A 21,290-nucleotide genomic window follows, 5' to 3' on the forward strand; every position below is an offset into this window, starting at 1 on the left:
CAATTTAGCTGCTGTTAGTTGGTCAATTTGGATTTATCTAGAGGTTTGGGATGGTTTTGACAGATCCATGGATAATTTTAAGTGTTTCCGTATCTTTCAAGAATATTTTTTAACAATATTGTAATGACAGGTTTATGTGAAGTTAAATTAATTTGGTTAAATAAAACTAATTTAACCAAGGAATGACGGATGATCAATCTACCGAAGAGGATGCACATAGAAGAAATATTTCAATAATTTGATAGTGATATTATCATATATAAAAACCCATTATATATTGAATACTCTGAGACTTAAATTTATTGATGTATTCTTCCTCTGCCTTTTTATTCATTGATTTTTTGAACATATTATGACTGCAGTAATGAAAAACAGAACAACTGTGACTGAATTTATCCTCATGGGATTTCCTGCCAATTGAAGTATGTCCATTTTGCATTCAGTGCTCTTCTCATTCATTTACTTCTGGTCCCTGATGGGGAATGTCCTCATTATCATGATCACGACTTTGGACCAGCACCTTCACACTCCCATGTACTTCTTCCTGAAGAATTTGTCCTTGATGGACATCTGCCTCATTTCAACCACAATCCCCAAGTCCATTTTCAACTCCTTGACCCACAACAACACCATCTCTTTCCTTGACTGTGTTACCCAGGTCTTCCTGGTGTTTTTATTGGCAACTGCAGAGCTGCTCTTCCTCACAGCAATGTCCTTTGACCGCTACGCTGCCATCTGCCACCCTCTGCACTATGAAGTCATCATAGACACGGGCACGTGTGTGCAGATGGCGGCTGCTTCTTGGCTGGGTGGGGGTCTGACAGCTGTGATGCACACGGCTAGTACCTTCTCCTTATCCTTCTGTGGGTCCAACGTGGTCCATCAGTTCTTCTGTGACATCCCCCAGTTATTAGCTGTTTCTTGTTCAGAGAATTTAGTGAGAGAATTTGTGCCGATCCTTATTAGTGTGGTCTTGAGTTTCTGCTGTTTTATTTTCATCATCGTTTCCTACATCTACATCTTCTCCACTGTCAAGAAGATTCCATCAACAGAAGGCCAGTCAAAAGCCTACTCCACTTGCATTCCACACCTGCTGGTGGTTGTGTGATTTCTCTCCACTAGCTACATTGCTTATCTAAAGCCCACCACAGGGTCCCCTTCTATTTCTGACCTTGTGATTTCTGTGTTCTACGTGGTGGTACCTCCAACCTTGAATCCCATCATATACAGTATAAGAAACAAGGCTGTGAAGAATGCTCTGAGGAGGTTGATACAGGGAACTCTTATCAAAAAATAATACATACTGCTGTTTTTCTTTCAATAGTAGATATAATTTAAGTGTTCACATATCATTTATTCAGTTTTCCTCCAACAGTTACTGGAAAATATTTAAAGATGAAAAAAAAAGGAGCAATAACTCATTATGTATTTTCCTTAGAAAAGTTACCTTTTCTATTGTAAACCTTGGGGATTCCTACAGTAATGGATCTTTTTCCAACCGCCCTCTTGAGTGGCATTCATTAGCTGAATTGTAGCCATTTTTATATGCTGGAATGAAATATGTTTGCTAGAAAGTACCACCACACTTTACCAAGTTTAACCAAAAAATGAAATGAAACACATAAAAAAGTACCCCAAACCTCTATTCTCATATTATCTTCTCAATTCAAATTACTAACATCTTTCAGAATCTTTTGACAAGCTTTTATTAATTTCCTGTATAGATAAATGTCTTATATATATACATAACTTGTAGATAAGTTGCTTCAAAATTAAATGTGTGATCTCGGTCACTTCATTGTAATTATGGGGAGCTATATTTCCTTTTATATATTAATTTTGCATTTTCTATTAAAGAAAAAATCAAAGATTTGTGTAAAGTGAACTTTTCCAGAAAAGTTATCCAAAACAAAGGGAGTAGACAAACTATGAGTCATGTATCATAAAGAATCAATATTAACTTGGCTGATGCTTTATCTCTCCCAACATAACTCTACTTCCTTTATGCCTTTTATAAAAAATAAAATTATATGTATATAAGTATAAACATCTTAACAAGCTTATTTGTACTTTTAAAATAAAACTGGTACCTTATATTTGTACTTTCATTTTGTCTATATTTGAGATTTCTCCTTAAACATCAAACCTTTGTTTTGATGGTTGTAGTTTGACTTTCTACTAGATTTCTCATAATTTCCTCAATGCCTTATCCTTATATGAAAATCAGTCTTGAAATACCCATAATGGTACAAATTCTTACTGTCCTGAAGCATTTGTATTGTAAATTATAAGAATGTCTATTAGACTGTTTAACAAATATTGTGAAATTATCCCTCCATAACATTTCACATCTTTTAATTTGTATTAGACATGCCAAAGTCTTTAAAAATTAGTGAATACATGATTTTATCATTTAAATACTGTTTAAGATATCTTCCAACTTTCATGAAGAATTTTTCCACGTAGGGATATAGCATAGGGATTGCAGTAATTAATAATTTGTTCTATGCAGAGGAACATGTGTATTTACTGTTTGTTATTCTGCACTCTAAATCATCTCTTCAATAATTTGTGGTGTCATAATATTTATGGTCAACTTGAATGTGCTTTCAAATGATAAAGATACTAAAATCTACTTAATTAGGGTTTTGTTATTTTTTACTTAATACAATGTCTAGGAGTGATTTCATTAAACCTGTCAAATTATTTCTTTGTGATCTTTGATTACTTCAAATTGATGATGTTACTAATTCATTACATTCAATACATGTTAATCTACATATTTTAAATTTTATGTACCCAGATGTGTATATTTATACTAAAATCAAAATGATCTTGAGATTGTTTTTTCAGAAGCCTTAAAGTAAACCAGGAAGTACTTTCCTGAATGCTGAAAAACATTTCTCAATCAAGTCTCTTTATATTACAATCAATTAATAAAAGAAGAAATTCCATCATTTTGATTAAAAAGTGACAGCATAATAAGTTTAATCATGACATATTGAATATCACACAGGGATTATCACAGCCCATGTGAGAATTTGGCATTAGCCTAAACTCTATTCTGCTCCATTTTTAATCTTTCCTAACAAACAGTTTCCTAAGCATAGACTTTCAAGACTCTACAATACTCAAATTTGTATGGATTGTCCCTTTTCATTCAGCCTTTGATTTTACTATGGAAAATCAGGTGACAATACCCACACTCTGTTAGTCCTTTAAAAGAGGCACTCACAGGGATGTCGCAAGGATTATATCAGTAATGCATGTGTATGCAATGGGCAATACAAAAATGCTTATGATCATTCATCAGTTAATACTCACTAAGAAATCTTATGCTTTATACTGAAGATTATTATGCAGATTCTTAGCTTCTGTGTGATATTAAACGATGTTCTTCAGACATAATTCTCTAATAACAAACAAAAAGAAATGCATTTGGGGAACTTTTGAGAACCAAATAATCCTGCATATCTCAAAATATCCTTGTCAAGATATGTAAATGCCACAAAGCCAACAGAAAATTATAAAGCATATCAAGAAACTAGAAGATATGGACAAGCTATCAACCAAATTATAAAACTAGAGGAGAAAGAGAACTTTAAGCAATTAATCAAGAAGTACACAAAAATCTCCAAAACAACTTCAGTGAGTTGGCTAAGGACATAAAGGAGAACAAGAAGAATCAAGAAGAGAGCATGAGGAAGAATCGGTAAGAGTAAACAAAAATAGCAGATCTTATGGAAATAATATATACTGTTGATCAAATTAAAAATATACTAGACACACACAACAACAGATTTAAAGAGGCAGAAGAATAAGTGAGCTATAAGACAGGGCAATTGAATGTGATTGCAGAAAAGAATAAATGGTGAAAAAAAATTGAAAAATTTGAAATGGATCTCAGGGAAATGATGGACAACATGGAGGGCCCAAATATAAGAATCATTGGTGCCCCAGAAAGAGAAGAGTAGGACTCAGAAGAGTATTTGGCTATGTAGTTGAGGTAAATTTCCCAACCATTCTAAATGAAACAAATATGCAAATCAAAGATGTCCAACAAAACTCCAAAAAGAATAAATCAAAATAAATTCAACCTAATCAGAATGTCAAATGCTGAAGAGGAGAAAGTTCTAAAACAGCAAGAGAGAGAAGAGATTCACCACATACAAGGGAAACCACATAAGACTAAGTACCAAATACTCAGCAGGCACCAGAGGTAAGAAAGCAGTGGGTATGACATATTTACGATTCTGAAAGAGAAAATTTTCCAGCCAAAATTTCTTTATCCAGCAAAGCTCTCCTTCAAAATTGAGTGAGAATTTGAATTTTCACAGAAAATCAAATGCTGAGATAATTTGTTAGAAATAATGGAAGTACTACTGACTGAAAAAAAGAAAGGAGAGACAAGTCAGAGAAGGCACAGAATTGAAGAGTTTTAGTAATGGTAACTCAAATGGGAAAAAAAGGTTGGAGGGGACAGATCTGACAAATAAAAGTCAACAGATAAGATGGTTGATTCAAAGCTGCCATCATGGTATTAATATTGCATGTCAATGGATTAAACTCCACAATTAAAAGATAGATTGGCAGAGTGGATTAAAATGTATGATCCATCTATCTGCTGTTTACAAGGCACTCATCTTAAAACCAGTGATACAAAGAGATTGAAAGTGAATGGATTGAAAAGTATTCCATGCAAGCTAGAGCCAAAAGAAAGCAGGGGTAACAATACCAATATCAGACAAAATAGATCTTAAATGCAAAGATGTGAAAAGAGACAAAGAAGGGCATAATAGAATAATAAAAGGGATAATTCACCAAGAAGAAATAACAATCATAAATGTTTATGCTCCCAATCAAGATACTCCAAAGTACCTGAGACAAATATCAGCAAAACTGAAGGAAGCAATAGATGTTTCTACAGTAATAGTGGGAGACTTCAATATACCAGTTTCTTCTATAAATAGGACAACCAGAAAGGGACCAATAAGGATATTAAAACAATGTGATTTATGAATTAGAGTTAATAGACATATATAGAGCATTACATCCCAAATTACCAAGATATATTTTCTTCTCTAGTGCTTATGTAATGTTCTCCAGGATAGAGCAAATGCTGGGACTCAAAAGAAACCTCAATATATTTAAAAGGATTGAAGTTATTCAAAGTACATTCCCTGAAATTAATGGGATGTGATGAGAAGTTAAAAAACAATAAAGAATGAGAACATCAACAAATATTTGGAGGTTAAACAATACATTGCTAAACAATCAGTGGGTGAAAGAAGAGACTGGAAGAGAAATTGGTAAATATCTAGAGATGAATGAAAATGTAAACACAAGTCATGGGTTTCTTCTTAGGAATACGTACATAATCTTATTGAGCTTCCCTTGTATGTGATGGATAGCTTTTCTCTTGCTGCTTTCATAATCCTCTATTTGTCTTTGACTGTTGACAATCTGATTAGTAACTGTCTTGGAGTAGATCTATTCAGGTCTATTCTGTTTAGGGTACACTGTGCTCCTTAGATCTGTAATTTTTTGTTTTTCATAAGAGATGGGAAATTTTCAGTGATTGTTTCCTCCATTATTCTTTCTGTCCCCTTTTCCTTCTCTTCTCCTTCAAGGACACCCTTGACTTGTTTATTCATGTGCTTCATATTTTCTTTCAATTCTCTGAGACTCTGCTCATATTTTTCTATTCTTTTCCCTCTCTGCTCCTTTGTGTGTAGGATTTCAGATGTTTTGTCCTCTAGTTCACTAATCTTTCCTTCTGTGTTTTCAAATCTGCTGTAGTATGTCTCCACTGTCTTTTTCATCACTTTTATTGTGTCTTTCATTCCCATAAATTCTGCCATTTGTTTTTTTCACACTTTTGAGTTCTTCCTTATTTTTGCCCAACATCTCTTTTTATCCTTCATCTCTTTTCCCATATCTTCCCCCAACTCTTTGATTTGACTTTTGAATTGATTTAGCATGCTACTTTGAAAATTTTTAATTAGTTGTTTCATGTCCTATAAATTATTTGAGGTGTTAGATTGTTCCTCTGACCAGGCCATATCTTTCTTTTTCCTTGTGTGACTTTTAAGCTTTCTTTGTGTCTATTCCTCTGGTTTCCTTGAATAGTTTATTTTAGATGTCATTTTCACACTTTTACCTTGAGTCTTCTTGTTGGCTGCCATTGTTCTCTCTCTGTTCTTTGGCATTCAGTTCAACTTATTGCAGACCTCTAATATAGCTTTGTTCAACTGATCAGAATTTTTGACTCTTGTTATTCTGGTTCTTGCCCTAACTATATGTCTCTCTCACTAGTTGGTTATCAGATTAGCTCTGCCCCACAGTCTTCCACAAAAACCAAGCACCCACAGAAGCCTGCCTCTTTGAGGTAGATACTGGGCACCACAGCAGGATCTCTCTGTGTGGGTAAAACAAGTCTGCTGGCTCCCAGTCGTGCTCCATTTTTTGTCATTCGGTAAGTCCTTGGCTTGTTTTATTGCACTGTTTTCACATTGGGTGGGTTATCTGTATTTCTCAACTCAAACAGGGCCAGGTTTCTGTCTAAGAGTTGTAGACCCACTCTAGTAGCCCTCAGACCTAGTCTGGAGAGGTTCTGAGAATTCTTAAAATTCCCTTCTGTTTTCTGTTTTCCAGTCTGCCCAGCATATGGTGCTGTTTGGTAACTTAATTGTCTTCAGAAGGTTTTAGCTTCTGGATGTGAGGCTGAGTCTGGCTGGGTGGGGTTGAATTACCTCTTGGAGCCCAGCTGAGTCTGGCTGGGATGGGCTGAATTACCACTTGTCGTCTGGCTAAGTCTGGCTGTGCATGGATGAATTACCTCTTGGAGCCCCTGTCTGACAGGCTGGGGTTGAAGCTACTGGGTTCCTGCACCTTCATTCTGCTGGGAAAATTTGACTTAATGTATGCCCCACTCTCCCTGTTGTAGACGGTGCCTCAGCTGCCACTGATTAGCCATGACCCAGGCAAGTATTTGGTCATCAGCTAATATGTTCCTCAAGGATAGGGAAGGGCTTTCAGACTCAGGGCTAGAAACAGTCTCTGCCCATATTTTCTTAGACTCTTCACCCTTCACTGATCTGGGCCTTGAAATGCCCTCCCCTATTCTCCTGATCTCCAAATGATGGGGATCTGTCCCACTGCTGTGAGTGATTTTATATTCTGTGAGTTTATATTCTGTGGGAGGTGAGAGGAGTCGCAGCTGCCTGTTCTGTGTTCCCTCCATGCTGCATGAGACCATGTGATGGTGGAGAGGACCAGCCAGGCTGTTACAGAGTTCTCCTACCTGATCTCTCTCTTCTTCATCACTTCAGCATCTGTAGGGTTCTTCCCCTTCTATATTCTCCTCAAGAGTTCTGAACAAGTCAGGGTTATCCTCCTTGTTTTTGCTGACTATTTGGGGTGAAGTTTTCAGCAGCTGTTTACTTCACCATATTGAAGACATCACCCCCACTTTTCATTTGATTAGTTTTAGCATGATAGCACTTTCTTCATAACTTTAATTGTATCTGTGACTATATCCAATATATTTCCTTGTAGACAACATATTATTGGGTTTTGTTTTTATATTGACTCTGACTCTCTTGTCTTTTAATTCATGCCTTTTAATTGTCTCATTTACAATGATTATATATATCCTACATATGTGTAACTGTATTCTATTTCATTCTCCACTTTTCTTTGTTGATTCGTTATCATATGCTCTTTTTCTATTTTTTTTTCTGATTTTATTTGAGATTTTTATGATTCCATTTTTTTCCTCCTGCTATAGCATATTATATTTTTAATTTTCTTATTGCCTACTGTAGTTTTCAATATGCATTACAACTTATCTAACTCCACTTTCAAATAGCACTACAAGTTCACCGGTAGTGCAGGTACATTGTAGCACAGAATTCTCAATCCCTCCCTTTCATCCATTATAATATTGCTGACATTCATTTTATTGTTTATTAATGATTGATAGTTATCTGGAAATCATTGTTTAATTATCCAATGTCAACATGGATTTATCCATATTTAAGTCTTAATCCTTCTTCTAGAATCTTTACATTAGATTGCAAGTTTTGTTGAATTTTACTCCTAATTTACTTACTGCTGGATTTTAAATTTAAACAATGTACATTACATACCTTTTATGCCTTTAATTCATAATTCTATTCTATGATACTATTGCTTAGAAGATTTTGAACATTTCCAAACAGGAGGTGCAAAACTATACTGTCTCCCTGGCATGGAAAATTGTTAGTCATGTGCTTGAATATTTTTTTTTAATATGCTATAAATACAAAATAAATGCATTTATGTTTATAGTAAGGTATAATTTCAATAATGTATTCCAGAATGTTACTTGTCAATTTCTATATATGTTTCACACTTCAAAAGTATTATCCCACTACATTTTTCCAATTTGGGATGCTTTCAGATACCACCTTAAAAGTATTAACTTTCTAATCATTCTTAAAGATTGAACATAGATGTTTAGACGTAAAAACAACATATTTAGACTAAACAAGCTAAATATAACAGTTACTATGTATCCATAACACTTATTGAATTTCAGATGCTTTTTAAAGCAGTTTATCTAAACCGAAGTATAAATAAAATTATACTTAGTACTTTAAATTATGTTTTCTATGTCTCACTGCATGTCTATAGAAATTGTTTATTTTGACCCTATGTTGTTGATAGATTAGGATTCCCCATTAGAATCATGCTAATCAATTCATCTCTACAGTAGAAAATATGAGTTGGTGGTTTCAAGAAAATATGTAGTAAAGTGAGTTCGTGCTTTGATTGATACAATCAGTGCCTGAGAATGTATCAGCCATGTGGTTCTTTATCTGTAAGACCTGAAGAAATAATTAGGTAAATATGTTCTTTAATGCCATCTCACTAATTATGGAGATTTACATTTTAGTGTTTGAAGTCACTCATGGGTAAGAAAACTTCAGCTGTGGTACTCTATTTCCACATGTAAGAGAGGGCAAAGATTTATTTCTTATAATTATGAAGAACGGATTATGGACATTGATTCCAGTTGCTACGACAGCATTTCCCTTTGGAATATTTTGGAGTTCAAGCCTTTGGAAGATGGGCATCAGAAGTAAAAGCAGTCCAAGCCTTGTCCTATCAGCTCTGTTTGCTAAAGCCAACACAGCAAGAAGCAAAGTGCTATTTAGGGAAGGAAATTCTCCATATTTGAAACCTAGACTTAATTTCATCAACAACTAGCTGAGAAGCCGATCAACTTCCATCTTCTACATGACAGATAATTTAGTGAGTATTAATTTTGGTTGTTGCTTATATTTGCAGATACAAAAGAACTGGTCCTAGAGAAAAAATATTTAAGTCAAGTAGTAGAAAAATGTTCTAAGGTGATTAAATATCTATTTAAAAATGATTAAAATTATACTTTTAGTGTAAGTTACAGAGAAACAAAATGTTAATTGTGTACATAATTTCTTAAACATGTGTTCAGAATAGGTTTATTTTAAGAGGCTTGATTACTACAAATTTTGTTCAGGTATGGATCAGTCTTTGAAACAATTATCACATAGCTGTGTTTTATACATCACAGAGTGTTGAGCATAGTGTAAGCAATGAATCAAAGAGTTTAAAATAGATAAAGATAATTTCAATTATCAACAGGAAGTATTAGAGGATTGAAGATAAAATGAAGTAAGAAATTTAAAAACTGCCAATTATTACATTAAAAATAGTGAATATTATTGTTATTTTTGGATATATAACCTATGATCAATTTTCTTATTGAAACATGAAAAATTAGGTTGTTGTAAATTAAATCATTGCTTCAAAAAGAAAATAACTTCAGCATGGAAAATATTTCTTAGCATTTAGAGCTTTTACATAGTGGAACCATATGGCATCTCTTTATAAACATCAGCAATAAATCTTTTCATAAATTTAGATTTGATAACTCTTAAAAGGACATGCTTTAGTAATGGGTGGTTTTGAGGAGTTTTCTTCTAGTGAGGATAAGAACAAATATTTCTTCACACCAAACCCAGAGGCAATAGTTCATATGTTCACTTAATTTTCACCACACTACACTATTCAAAGTATAAAAATCAAGAGAGATAGAAAAAGAGTGCATGATATTGGAGAAAAGCTAAGAATACTGTGACCAGCCTAGAGGAAAGAAAATCACACCTTAAAGACTTTACAAGATTAAAATGAAGAAGAATTTAAGTAATTTTAATAATGTGACAAAGATTGTAACAAATACCACTACTTACTCTGTACTTTTAAAAGAGCAGGGAGGAGTCCACTGATTTTAGCATTTTAGACTGAATTTGCCCACACCAATTTTTTAAACAATTGTACTATCTTCATAATTTTCCAATAAGTTGATTTACTTAAATTATTAAATAAAGATGCCAGTTGGGGAGACAGAAAACACATTATCACAAATATTTACAAATAAAGTCTCCACTATAATATTAGAAAATCAGAGTGCCAGCATTTGAGTGTAAATATAAATATTATTTCAATACTTTTTCACAATGTTACTTCCAAAGAGTTGGCAAATCTTAAATTAAATATGGAAGCATATGAAATATTCATTTAATTTTGGGTTATATTTAAACAATTAAGCTTTGTAAGGAGTCAGAATGTATAAGTAAAATGTCCATCATAGAATCAGAAACAGGTGATTAAAATTTAGGATTCAGACAAAGGAAATAAAAGCAAATTTGTACAGAGAAATATATCCATTACCTTCCCTTTATGTTGTATAGCAGAGTTAAATTAACAACAGATTTTATATATATATATAATATATATATATATATATTATATATATAATTCTTAACAATGTATAAAATTATCCTATAAGTGTTAAAACTAGAGAAGTGAAGGGATATGAAAATGTAAAGTTTGAGAAATAGGAAACCTAGATGGCAAAAACAAAGGAACTGCTAGAAATAGGATATTTAGTCACTTACAAACAATCTAAAGTTCTTGGAAAATTTATGGGAGCAGTTTAAATTAGAGTAGGAAGAAGGTACATTTAATGTAAACTGGAGAGAAGAATGTCAAATATTTCATCAGTTTTTTTTTATAAGGGAGAAAAATAAAAGTTAATAAGTCAAATAATCAATTAGTTGACAAAAAATGTGTAAAGCATAATGGAAATAGGCTTTGGTGCAAGCAAATAGTATAGTCCATATCTTTTCCTTTATTTCCTTTCACAGGTAAATTAAAATCCTGCTTTTTAATGCACATGGTGCTTCATCCTACAAATTTGTTGATAGTGGGTATTATAGTAAACTATTGGCTTATGTGCCTGATCAGCATCATACCACTTATATGATTATAAGGAGAAGCAGAAAACTTGCTAAAACAGACTACATCTGGAAAAAAATGACTAATAAGCTGGATTTTTATGGATGGAAAGAATTTCCTGTTAAAGCTGTTGTTGCCACATGCACACACACTCAGTTACACGGACGCCATTACTGATTGTGTGCTAAGCATTAAATAGGAACCCTTGGTGTTCTAAATACCTTCAATAATACTTAATTTTTCTTTTTTATTGCAGACTGTCATCAAGAATGAAAAATACCTCAATGGTAACGGAATTTCTTCTCTCGGGTTTTTCTGGCCCATGGAAACTTCGGTTATTGCAAGCTTCAATTTTTATGCTAATGTACCTATCAGCCCTAATGGCGAACAGCCCCATCATCACCGTAACCTCCCTGGACCCTTGCTTCCACACACCCGTGTACCTCTTCCTAAGGAATCTGTCCCTATCTGATCTTTGCCTCATTTCTGCAGTTGTGCCAAAGAGTGTTGTCAACTCATTGACCCAGAACAACTCCATCGCACTCCTCAGCTGTGCCACCCAGGTCTTTCTGGTGGTTTTTTCAGCAGCTGCAGAGACGTTCCTCCTCACAGCAATGTTCTTTGACCGCTATGCTGCCATTGGTCATCCTCTGCACTATGAAGTCATCATGAACAGGAACACATGTGTGCAGATGGCAGCTGTGTCTTGGCTCAATGGTGGCTTTATGTCCCTTTTGCATACAGTGATCACCTTTTCTTTATCTTACTGTGGACTTAATGAAATCCAACAATTTTTCTGTGATATTCCCCAGTTGCTAGCTGTCTCCTGCTCAGATCATATGACTGCAGAAATTGTGCTCATTTTCATTAATGTGGCACTTGATTTATGCTGCTTTACTGGCCTCATAATCTCATACATCTACATCTTTTCTACTATTAGAAATATTCCCTCCACACAAGGACAGACAAAAGCCTACTCCACTTGCCTTCCTTACCTGACAGTTGTTGCACTTTTCCTCTCAACTGCTTTCACCGCTTACCTAAAACCCATTTTGGGGTCTACGTCATTCACTGATCTCATTCTATCTGCTTTCTATATTTTATTGCCCCCTTTCTTTAATCCTGTTATATACAGTCTGCGAAACAAGGCCATGAAGACATGTTTGGAGAAGTTGATCACTAGAAAGCTCTTGAAAGAAGAGAAAATTCTTACATTTATTCAAGAATAAAGGCATTCCTCTCTTAACATTTGTTTAGGTAAAGAGTTAATTTAAGCTGGACTCTTTCAACTCTGATTATTTCCAGGATTATCTGGAAATGTGCTGATCCTTGGCCAACAGTATGTAATATACTAAATAGTTATTGATGAAGTCATGTTTGTTTCTGAAGCATTGCAGCTTCTGCCCTGTAGAACATAGTGTGGTAGTTTGAATTATGTACCCCCTTGAAAGATGTTCTTAATTTTAATCTGTGTTCCTGTGAGTTTAAATTTATTTGTATATAGGACTTTTTAAATATGCTATTATTAGGTCAGGTGTGACAAAATGAATCATGGTGGGTCTTAATCCATATTACTAAAAAGAAGAACATAAAAAGAAGCTAGCAGTCATCAGAAACCAGAAAAGAGTAGAAATAAGGATGTAGAGTTCAAAATGTGATGGGAAGGAGAGATGCAAGGCAAGGAACCCCAAGAATTGCAACAATCCAGCACCAGAATGTTTCAGAATTTGTTGAGAATTTTATGATGCCTTAATTTTTACTTCTGGCCACCAAAATCAAGATACAAAAGTTCTTGTTCTTTAAGACAACCAATGGATGTGTTATTTATGATAGCAACCTGGCACAATAAGATACACACAAAGGTACACAAACACACACATCTGCAATAGCTTCAGAAAATGTGCATATTTATATTTTGCACCTGGTTTTTGTTAAGCTCTTTTGGTTTCCGCTTATTTGCCTACTCACGCATCATGGTTTTGCATACATGACTAAAGTGTGACAAAAGCCTGCTCTTCAAATGAGACTAGCTTCCCTGAGTCCAATTAACTCCCAGACATCAGGGTTTGTGTTTAAAAAAGTAAATATGCCATGTGTGACTGAGAAAGTTCATGGTAACTATTTTTGTATATATTCTGGCCTTCCACAATATTGCATTAAGCTTTCTGGATCCTGCTGCACTATATCCTTTCCTTGTAACAAGTCATTCCTAAGTTCATATTGATAGAATCTGGTGAGATTTTTCTATTGTCTAAATTAACTTAAGTGGCAGAATTCTCAACAAAACATTTACTTCAACCTCAACAGTGTCATTGGAGAAAGACAGGATGGAAACCTCATTGGGAAAATTACTCATCCCAATAGCTATGGGAATATTAATGATTAAAAAGTTAATAAAGTTTAAATTTGTTACACTCATGCATTTATGTCTCATCAAAATTTATGAAATATAGAAAGGTAACAATTTTAAAAAATGATTTCTATCAGTCTAATACTTGTTTAATTTTTATTTTAACCTTGCTATTTCTTCCTCAACATTTAAAAATAGATGCTGTTATTAGATCTCCATTTGCACGAACAGTACAAGAGAAATGATTTATATGGTATGTTATTTTATTTGGCTTGTCACTGTTCCCTTGTAGCACTTAAGGGAGTGCTAACATATATAACTATAGTTACTGAATCATTATTTAATGCTTTCTATCTTTCTGATATATTGTAATGTAGCCAGAAGCAAATAACTGTAACTGTTGTCACTCACTAAAATGTAACCCAAATGTCTTCTTTCTTTAATGCTGATGCTATGTTTTGAAACTTCATAATCTTTACCCTGTAACTGGACAGTAGCAAGACAACTCCTGACTGTCCTTTCTTGTATACCCTTATCTTGTTTTGCAACCCTGGCATCAGGTGCCCTTGCACATAGACCCCTTGTTCTTTAACATGCCAATATAGAGTTGACCACTCCAATTCCTAAGTTATTTTGCTAGACCAGGGTAGTTCTAATCACATGGCCCACTGACATGCACAGTAGCCTTAAACTGAAAATTCAAGTAAGCTAAATTTATACAGATTTACTGATCCAATGAGCTAGAACAGTTTGATGCCTTCTCCTGTTCTTATTTTATTCTTTAAAATTTATGTATATATAGTGAGTATATAGAAATGAACCTTACAATTGCAAAATAGCAGCATTAGCAAACCAGAACAGCTTGCCATGCTGTAAATTTTTATTTTACATAATGCAGATTTTTATTTTAATTCAGTTTTATTGAGATATATTCAGATACCATACAACCCACCACAGTGTTGGTTGTTTGCAGTATCATCGTATAGTTGTGCGTTCATCACTGCAATCTATTTTTGAACATTTTCATTAATCAAAAAAAAATGTAAAAAAGAACACCCAAGACACCCCATCTCTGTATCACCCTTACTATTATTAATATAATTTTTGTCTCAATTTTCGTACTATCTGTCCATATACTGGATAAAGAGAGCGTGAGCCATAAGGTTTTCACAATCACACAGTCACACCGTGCAAGCTGTATAGTTATACAATCATCATCAAGAATCAAGTCAATGGGATTACAGTTCAACAGTTTCAGCTATTACAATACACCAAAAACTAAAATGCGATATCTATGTAACACATAAGAATAATCTCCCAGAGGGAACTCTGTTTGAAATCTCTCAGCCATTGAAAGTTTATTTTGTTTCATTTCTCTTCCCCCTCTAGGTCAAGAAGTTTTTCTTGACCCCATGATTCAGGATCCAGGCTTATCCCTGGGAGTCATGTCCCATGTTGCCAGGGAGATTCACACCCCTGGGAGTCGTGTCCCACATAGGGTGAGGGCAATGAATTTACCTGATGAGTTGGTTTAGAAAGAGAGGTTACATCCCAGCAGCAAAAGAGGCTCTCTAGATGGGGGCTTAGGTACCATTATAAGTAGGCTTAGCCTCTCATTGGCAGTAGCAAGCTGCATTGGGGTAAGCCTAAATATAGAGAGCTCAGCCTTCCAAACTGGCAGTCTCCAATGCTTGTGAGAATATCAGCAGTTCTCCAGTTGGGGAAGTTTAATGCCTCCACATTTTTTCCCCAGTCTCTCAAGAATGCTTTGCAAATAGATTTTTATTCTCTGCCAAAATTACTTCGGGATATATAAGGGTTTCATGTTAACCTATAGAAACCAACCAGATCTCACACCCTAATCAAATTTCCACAAAATTATGGTGTTTGAATAAACTAATTATACAAGTTAAATTATATAGTGTGTTACAGACAATATAGATTTTGCACAAGATAAACATCTCTTCCTTTGGTCTCACACAGAAGTTGAGGTATTAAACCACCGTCGATATTGTCCTTTACCCTTTAGTCTGATTTGCCTTAGTCCTAACCATATCAGCTTCATTCATATCTTTAATTAAAGAATGAATTTTTTTCAACTTTTTTAACAGTTGTTCCATGGGGTAATACTGACATTCATAGCTGCTGAACCATAGCTCTTAGTCTCAGCTGTCACACAGATACCAGAAGTTCCAGTGATCAACCAGGTTATACACAAAGAGCTAAGCATCTCAGGATTTAGAGATAACCAATTATAACTCAGAAATAGATATGACTGCCACAAGAGCTTACAATCTAAGGACATTTACAATAAGCCTTCCCCTGATAACCTATGGTCTAAGATTCAATTCTCAGAGATTGTACGTTATAGGTTCTCGGTATTAGTGAGGCATTATAATGTCTGTCTTTTTGTTTCTGGATAATTTCACTCCAAATGCTGTCTTCAAGGCCATTCACTTAGTTGCATGTCTCAAAACTTCATTCTTTCCTGAGGCTGTTCCATATTCTATTGTATGCACACACCACAGTTCACCTTTCTGTTCATCCTTCGATGTACACTTAGGTAACCCATCCATAGCAAATTATGAATACTGCTGCCATAAACGCCAGTGTGAAATTGTCCATTCATATCCCTGCTCTCAGTTCTTCCAAATATATACACCCAATTATGGTGTTGCAGGACCATATGACAATCCTGTGCTTACCTTCTTGTGAACCACCACACCGCCCTCCAAATGGGCTGCACCCTTCTACTTCCCCAACAACAGTGAATAGGTACAACCCTCTCTCCAAATTTTCACTCCACATTTCTCTCTGTACATATTTTCCCCTGAAATTTTATTTATATTCACATGCCATACAAATATCCGCAGGGTACAATCAGTTATTCACAGCATCATCACCTGTTGTGCATTCGTCATCACAATCAGCCCTTGAATACATTCATTATTTCAAAATATAAAATAAGAATAATAAATAAAATAAAATAAAATAGGAAGGCCAGACTACAACAGTGCCAAGAATCCCTTATCCCTCCGTTATATCCACCTGCTATAGATATTTAGCTTTCATATATTACCTTTGTTATAATTAATGGAAACATATTAAAATGTTACTGTTAACTCTAGTTTGAATTTATTATATTTTCTCCAATAACATCCCATGCTCTATTTTCAAATCTTCTCTATTAAACAATTTCCTAAGGACATAATTTGAAGACTGAGCTTGATATTTGAATTTTTATGGATTGCCCCGCACTTTTCAGGATAATATTTCCTGCTTTTAAGTTTTTTGGGAAACATGCAATATCATTTTGATATAATTATACATATATACATCTTTACATATAAAATTAAGAAGATAGACCGTTAATTGAATGTAATAAACTGGTAACATCATCAATTTGAAGTAATCAAAAGTCACAAGGAATCAATTTGGTAGCTTTAATTAGACAATTACTAAGACTTTTCTTAAGGAAAAGTAACAATACCATAATTAAAGAGACAACTAGAGATGGATGATATTTACATGAAATAGATGTATTCTTCACAAATTGTATTATTGTCCCAAAACAATATTTATGTACCTATGTATATTGATAATCTGGAATGGAAATCTGGAGATAAACATGTTTAAAATAAAATAGACAATCTTGCTTTTACTATTCATCAAAACTTTTAGGAGCTGTATGTTTTAGTTACTCCTCCAGGAAAGTAGGTGGAAAGCCAGGAACTGCGTGGACTGGACACCACAGAGCAATCTGACTTTGGGCATACTTCATACAACACTCATGAAAACGTGGAACTGCTGAGATCAGCGAAATCTGTAACTTTTTGCGGCCAGGGGACCCATGCCGCTCCCTTCCAGGCTCAGTCCCGTGGGAGGAGGGGCTGTCAGCTCCGGGAAGGAGAAGGGAGAACTGCAGTGGCAGCCCTTATCGGAAACTCATTCTACTGATCCAAACTCCAACCATAGATAGACTGAGACCAGACACCAGAGAATCTGAGAGCAGCCAGCCCAGCAGAGAGGAGACAGGCGTAGAAAAAAACAACACGAAAAACCCCAAAATAAAAGCGGATGCTTTTTGGAGTTCTGGTGAACATAGAAAGGGGAAGGGCAGAGCTCAGGCCCTGAGGCTCATATGCAAATCCTGAAGAAAAGCTGATCTCTCTGCCCTGTGGACCTTTCCTTAATGGCCCTAATTGCTTTGTCTCTTAGCATTTCCATAACCCATTAGATCTGGAGGAGGGCCCTTTTTTTTTTCTAATCCTTTTTTCTTTTTCTAAAACAATTACTCTAAGAAGCCCAATACAGAAAGCATCAAAGACTTGCAATTTGGGAAGGTCAAGACAAGAGCAGAACTAAGAGAGCTCTGAGACAAAAGGCAATAATCCAGTGGCTGAGAAAATTCACTAAACACCAAAACTTCCCAAGAAAAAGGGGGTGTCCGCTCACAGCCATCATCCTGGTGGACAGGAAACACTCCTGCCCGTCACCAGCCCCATAGCCCTGAGCTGCCCCACACAACCCAGTGTGACGGAAGTGCTTCAAATAACAGACACACACCACAAAACTGGGTGTGGACATTAGCCTTCCCTGCAACCTCAACTGATTGTCCCAGAGTTCAGAAGGTGGAGCAGTGTGAATTAACAAAGCCCCATTCAGCCATCATTTCAGCAGACTGGGAGCCTCCCTACACAGCTCAGCAGCCCAGAACCACCCTGGGGGGATGGCACTCACCTGTGACATAGCACAGTCATCCCTCAACAGAGGACCAGGGGGTGCACGGCCTGAAAGAGGCACCCACTTGCAAGTCTCAAGAGCCATACTCCAATACCAAGGACTTGTGGGTCAGTGGCAGAGACAAACTGTGGCAGGACTGAACTGAAGGATTAGACTATTGCAGCAGCTTTAAAACTCCAGGATCACCAGGGAGATTTGATTGTTAGAGCCACCCCCCCTCCCTGACTGCCCAGAAACACACCCCATATACAGAGCGGGCAACACCAACTACAAATGCAAGCTTGGTACACCAATTGGACCCCACAAGACTCACTCCCCCACTCACCACGAAGGCAAAGCAGGGGAGAACTGGCTTGTGGAGAACAGGTGGCTCGTGGATGCCACCTGCTGGTTAGTTAGAGAAAGTGTACTTCACGAAGCTTTAGATCTGATAAATTAGAGATAAGGACTTCAATTGATCTACAAATCCTAAAAGAACCCTATCAAGTTCAGCAAATGCCAAGAGGCCAAAAACAACAGAAAATTATAAAGCATATGAAAAAAACAGAAGATATGGATAACCCAAGCCCAAGCACCCAAATCAAAAGATCAGAAGAGACACAGCATCTAGAGCAGCTACTCAAAGAACTAAAGATGAACAATGAGACCATAGTATGGGACACAAAGGATATCAAGAAGACCCTAGAAGAGCATAAAGAAGACATTGCAAGAATAAATAAAAAAAAATAGATGATCTTATGGAAATTAAAGAAACTGTTGACCAAATTGAGAAGAATCTGGACTCTCACAGTACAAGATTAGAGGAAGTTGAACAACGAATCAGTGACCTGAAAGATGACAGAATGGAAAATGAAAGCACAAAAGAAAGCAGGGGCAAAAAAATTGAAAAAATCGAAATGGACCTCAGGGATATGATAGATAATATAAAACGTCCGAATATAAGACTCATTGGTGTTCCAGAAGGGGAAGAAAAGGGTAAAGCTCTAGGAAGAGTATTCAAAGAAATTGTTGGGGAAAACTTCCCAAATCTTCAAAACAACATAAATACACAAATCATAAATGCTCAGCGAACTCCAAATAGAATAAATCCAAATAAACCTACCCCGAGACATATTTTGATCACACTGTCAAACACGGAAGAGAAGAAGCAAGTTCTGAAAGCAGCAAGAGAAAAGCAATTCACCACATACAAAGGAAACAGCATAAGACTAAGTAGTGACTACTCATCAGCCACCATAGAGGCGAGAAGGCAGTGGCACGATATATTTAAAATTCTGAGTGAGAAAAATTTCCAGCCAAGAATACTTTATCCAGCAAAGCTCTCCTTCAAATTTGAGGGAGAGCTTAAATTTTTCACAGACAAAGAAATGCTGAGAGAATTTGCTAACAAGAGACCTGCCCTACTGGAGATACTAAAGGGAGCCCTACAGACAGAGAAACAAAGAAAGGACAGAGAGACGTGGAGAAACGTTCAGCACTAAAGAGATTTGGTATGGGTACAATAAAGGATATTAATAGAGAGAGGGGAAAAATATATATGACAAACATAAACCAAAGGATAAGATGGCTGATTCAAGAAATGCCTTCACAGTTATAACGTTGAATGTAAATGGATTAAACTCTCCAATTAAAAGATATAGATTCACAGAATGGATCAAAAAAAATGAACCATCAATATGTTGCATACAAGAGACTCATCTTAGACACAGGGACACAAAGAAATTGAAAGTGAAAGGATGGAAAAAATATTTCATGCAAGCTACAGCCAAAAGAAAGCAGGTGTAGCAATATTAATCTCATATAAAATAGACTTTAAATGCAGGGATGTTTTGAGAGACAAAGAAGGCCACTACATACTAATAAAAGGGGCAATTCAACAAGAAGAAATAACAATCATAAATGTCTATGCACCCAATCAAGGTGCCACAAAATACATGAGAGAAACACTGGAAAAACTAAAGGAAGCAATTGATGTTTCCACAATAATTGTGGGAGACTTCAACACATCACTCTCTCCTATAGATAGATCAACCAGACAGAAGACCAATAAGGAAATTGAAAACCTAAACAATCTGATAAATGAATTAGATTTAACAGACATATACAGAGCATTACATCCCAAATCACCAGGATACACATACTTTTCTAGTGCTCACGGAACTTTTTCCAGAATAGATCCTATGCTGGGACATAAAACAAGCCTCAATAAATTTAAAAAGATTGAAATTATTCAAAGCACATTCTCTGACCACAATGGAATACAATTACAAGTCAATAACCATCAGAGACTTAGAAAATTCACAAATACCTGGAGGTTAAACAACACACTCCTAAACAATCAGTGGGTTAAAGAAGAAATAGCAAGAGAAATTGCTCAATATATAGAGATGAATGAAAATGAGAACAGAGCATACCAAAACCTATGGGATGCAGCAAAAGCAGTGCTGAGGGCGAAATTTATAGCACTAAATGCATATATTAAAAAGGAAGAAAGAGCCAAAATCAAAGAACTAATGGATCAACTGAAGAAGCTAGAAAATGAACAGCAAACCAATCCTAAACCAAGTAGAAGAAAAGAAATAACAAGGATTAAAGCAGAAATAAATGACATAGAGAACAAAAAAAAAAATAGAGAGGATAAATATCACCAAAAGTTGGTTCTTTGAGAAGATCAACAAGATTGACAAGCCCCTAGCTAGACTGACAAAATCAAAAAGAGAGACGACCCATAAAAGCAAAATAATGAACGAGAAAGGTGACATTACTGCAGATCCTGAAGAAATTAAAAAAATTATAAGAGGATACTATGAACAACTGTATGGCAACAAACTGGATACTGCAGAGGAAATGGACAATTTCCTGGAAACATACG

The 21,290-nt window shown here is 35.5% G+C and overlaps 1 protein-coding gene and 1 pseudogene across 1 annotated transcript; both read left to right on the forward strand.

Annotated features, from left to right (window-relative positions):
- Positions 1-364: 364 nt before the first annotated feature.
- Positions 365-1,297, forward strand: LOC119519901 (annotated as a pseudogene).
- Positions 1,298-11,594: 10,297 nt separating this feature from the next.
- On the forward strand, positions 11,595-12,554 carry LOC119519809 (olfactory receptor 14A16-like). Its single transcript, XM_037817534.1, has one exon. It carries the CDS (start codon positions 11,595-11,597, stop codon positions 12,552-12,554), a length of 960 nt encoding a protein of 319 aa, XP_037673462.1.
- The last annotated feature ends 8,736 nt before the right edge of the window (positions 12,555-21,290 follow it).

Source organism: Choloepus didactylus, chromosome 24 (genome assembly GCF_015220235.1).
Source record: "Choloepus didactylus isolate mChoDid1 chromosome 24, mChoDid1.pri, whole genome shotgun sequence".
Classification (NCBI taxonomy): domain Eukaryota; kingdom Metazoa; phylum Chordata; class Mammalia; order Pilosa; family Megalonychidae; genus Choloepus; species Choloepus didactylus.

Excerpts from the sequence above, each read along its gene's own strand:
- LOC119519809 (XM_037817534.1), top strand. The coding sequence starts at position 11,595 with ATGAAAAATACCTCAATGGTAACGGAATTTCTTCTCTCGGGTTTTTCT.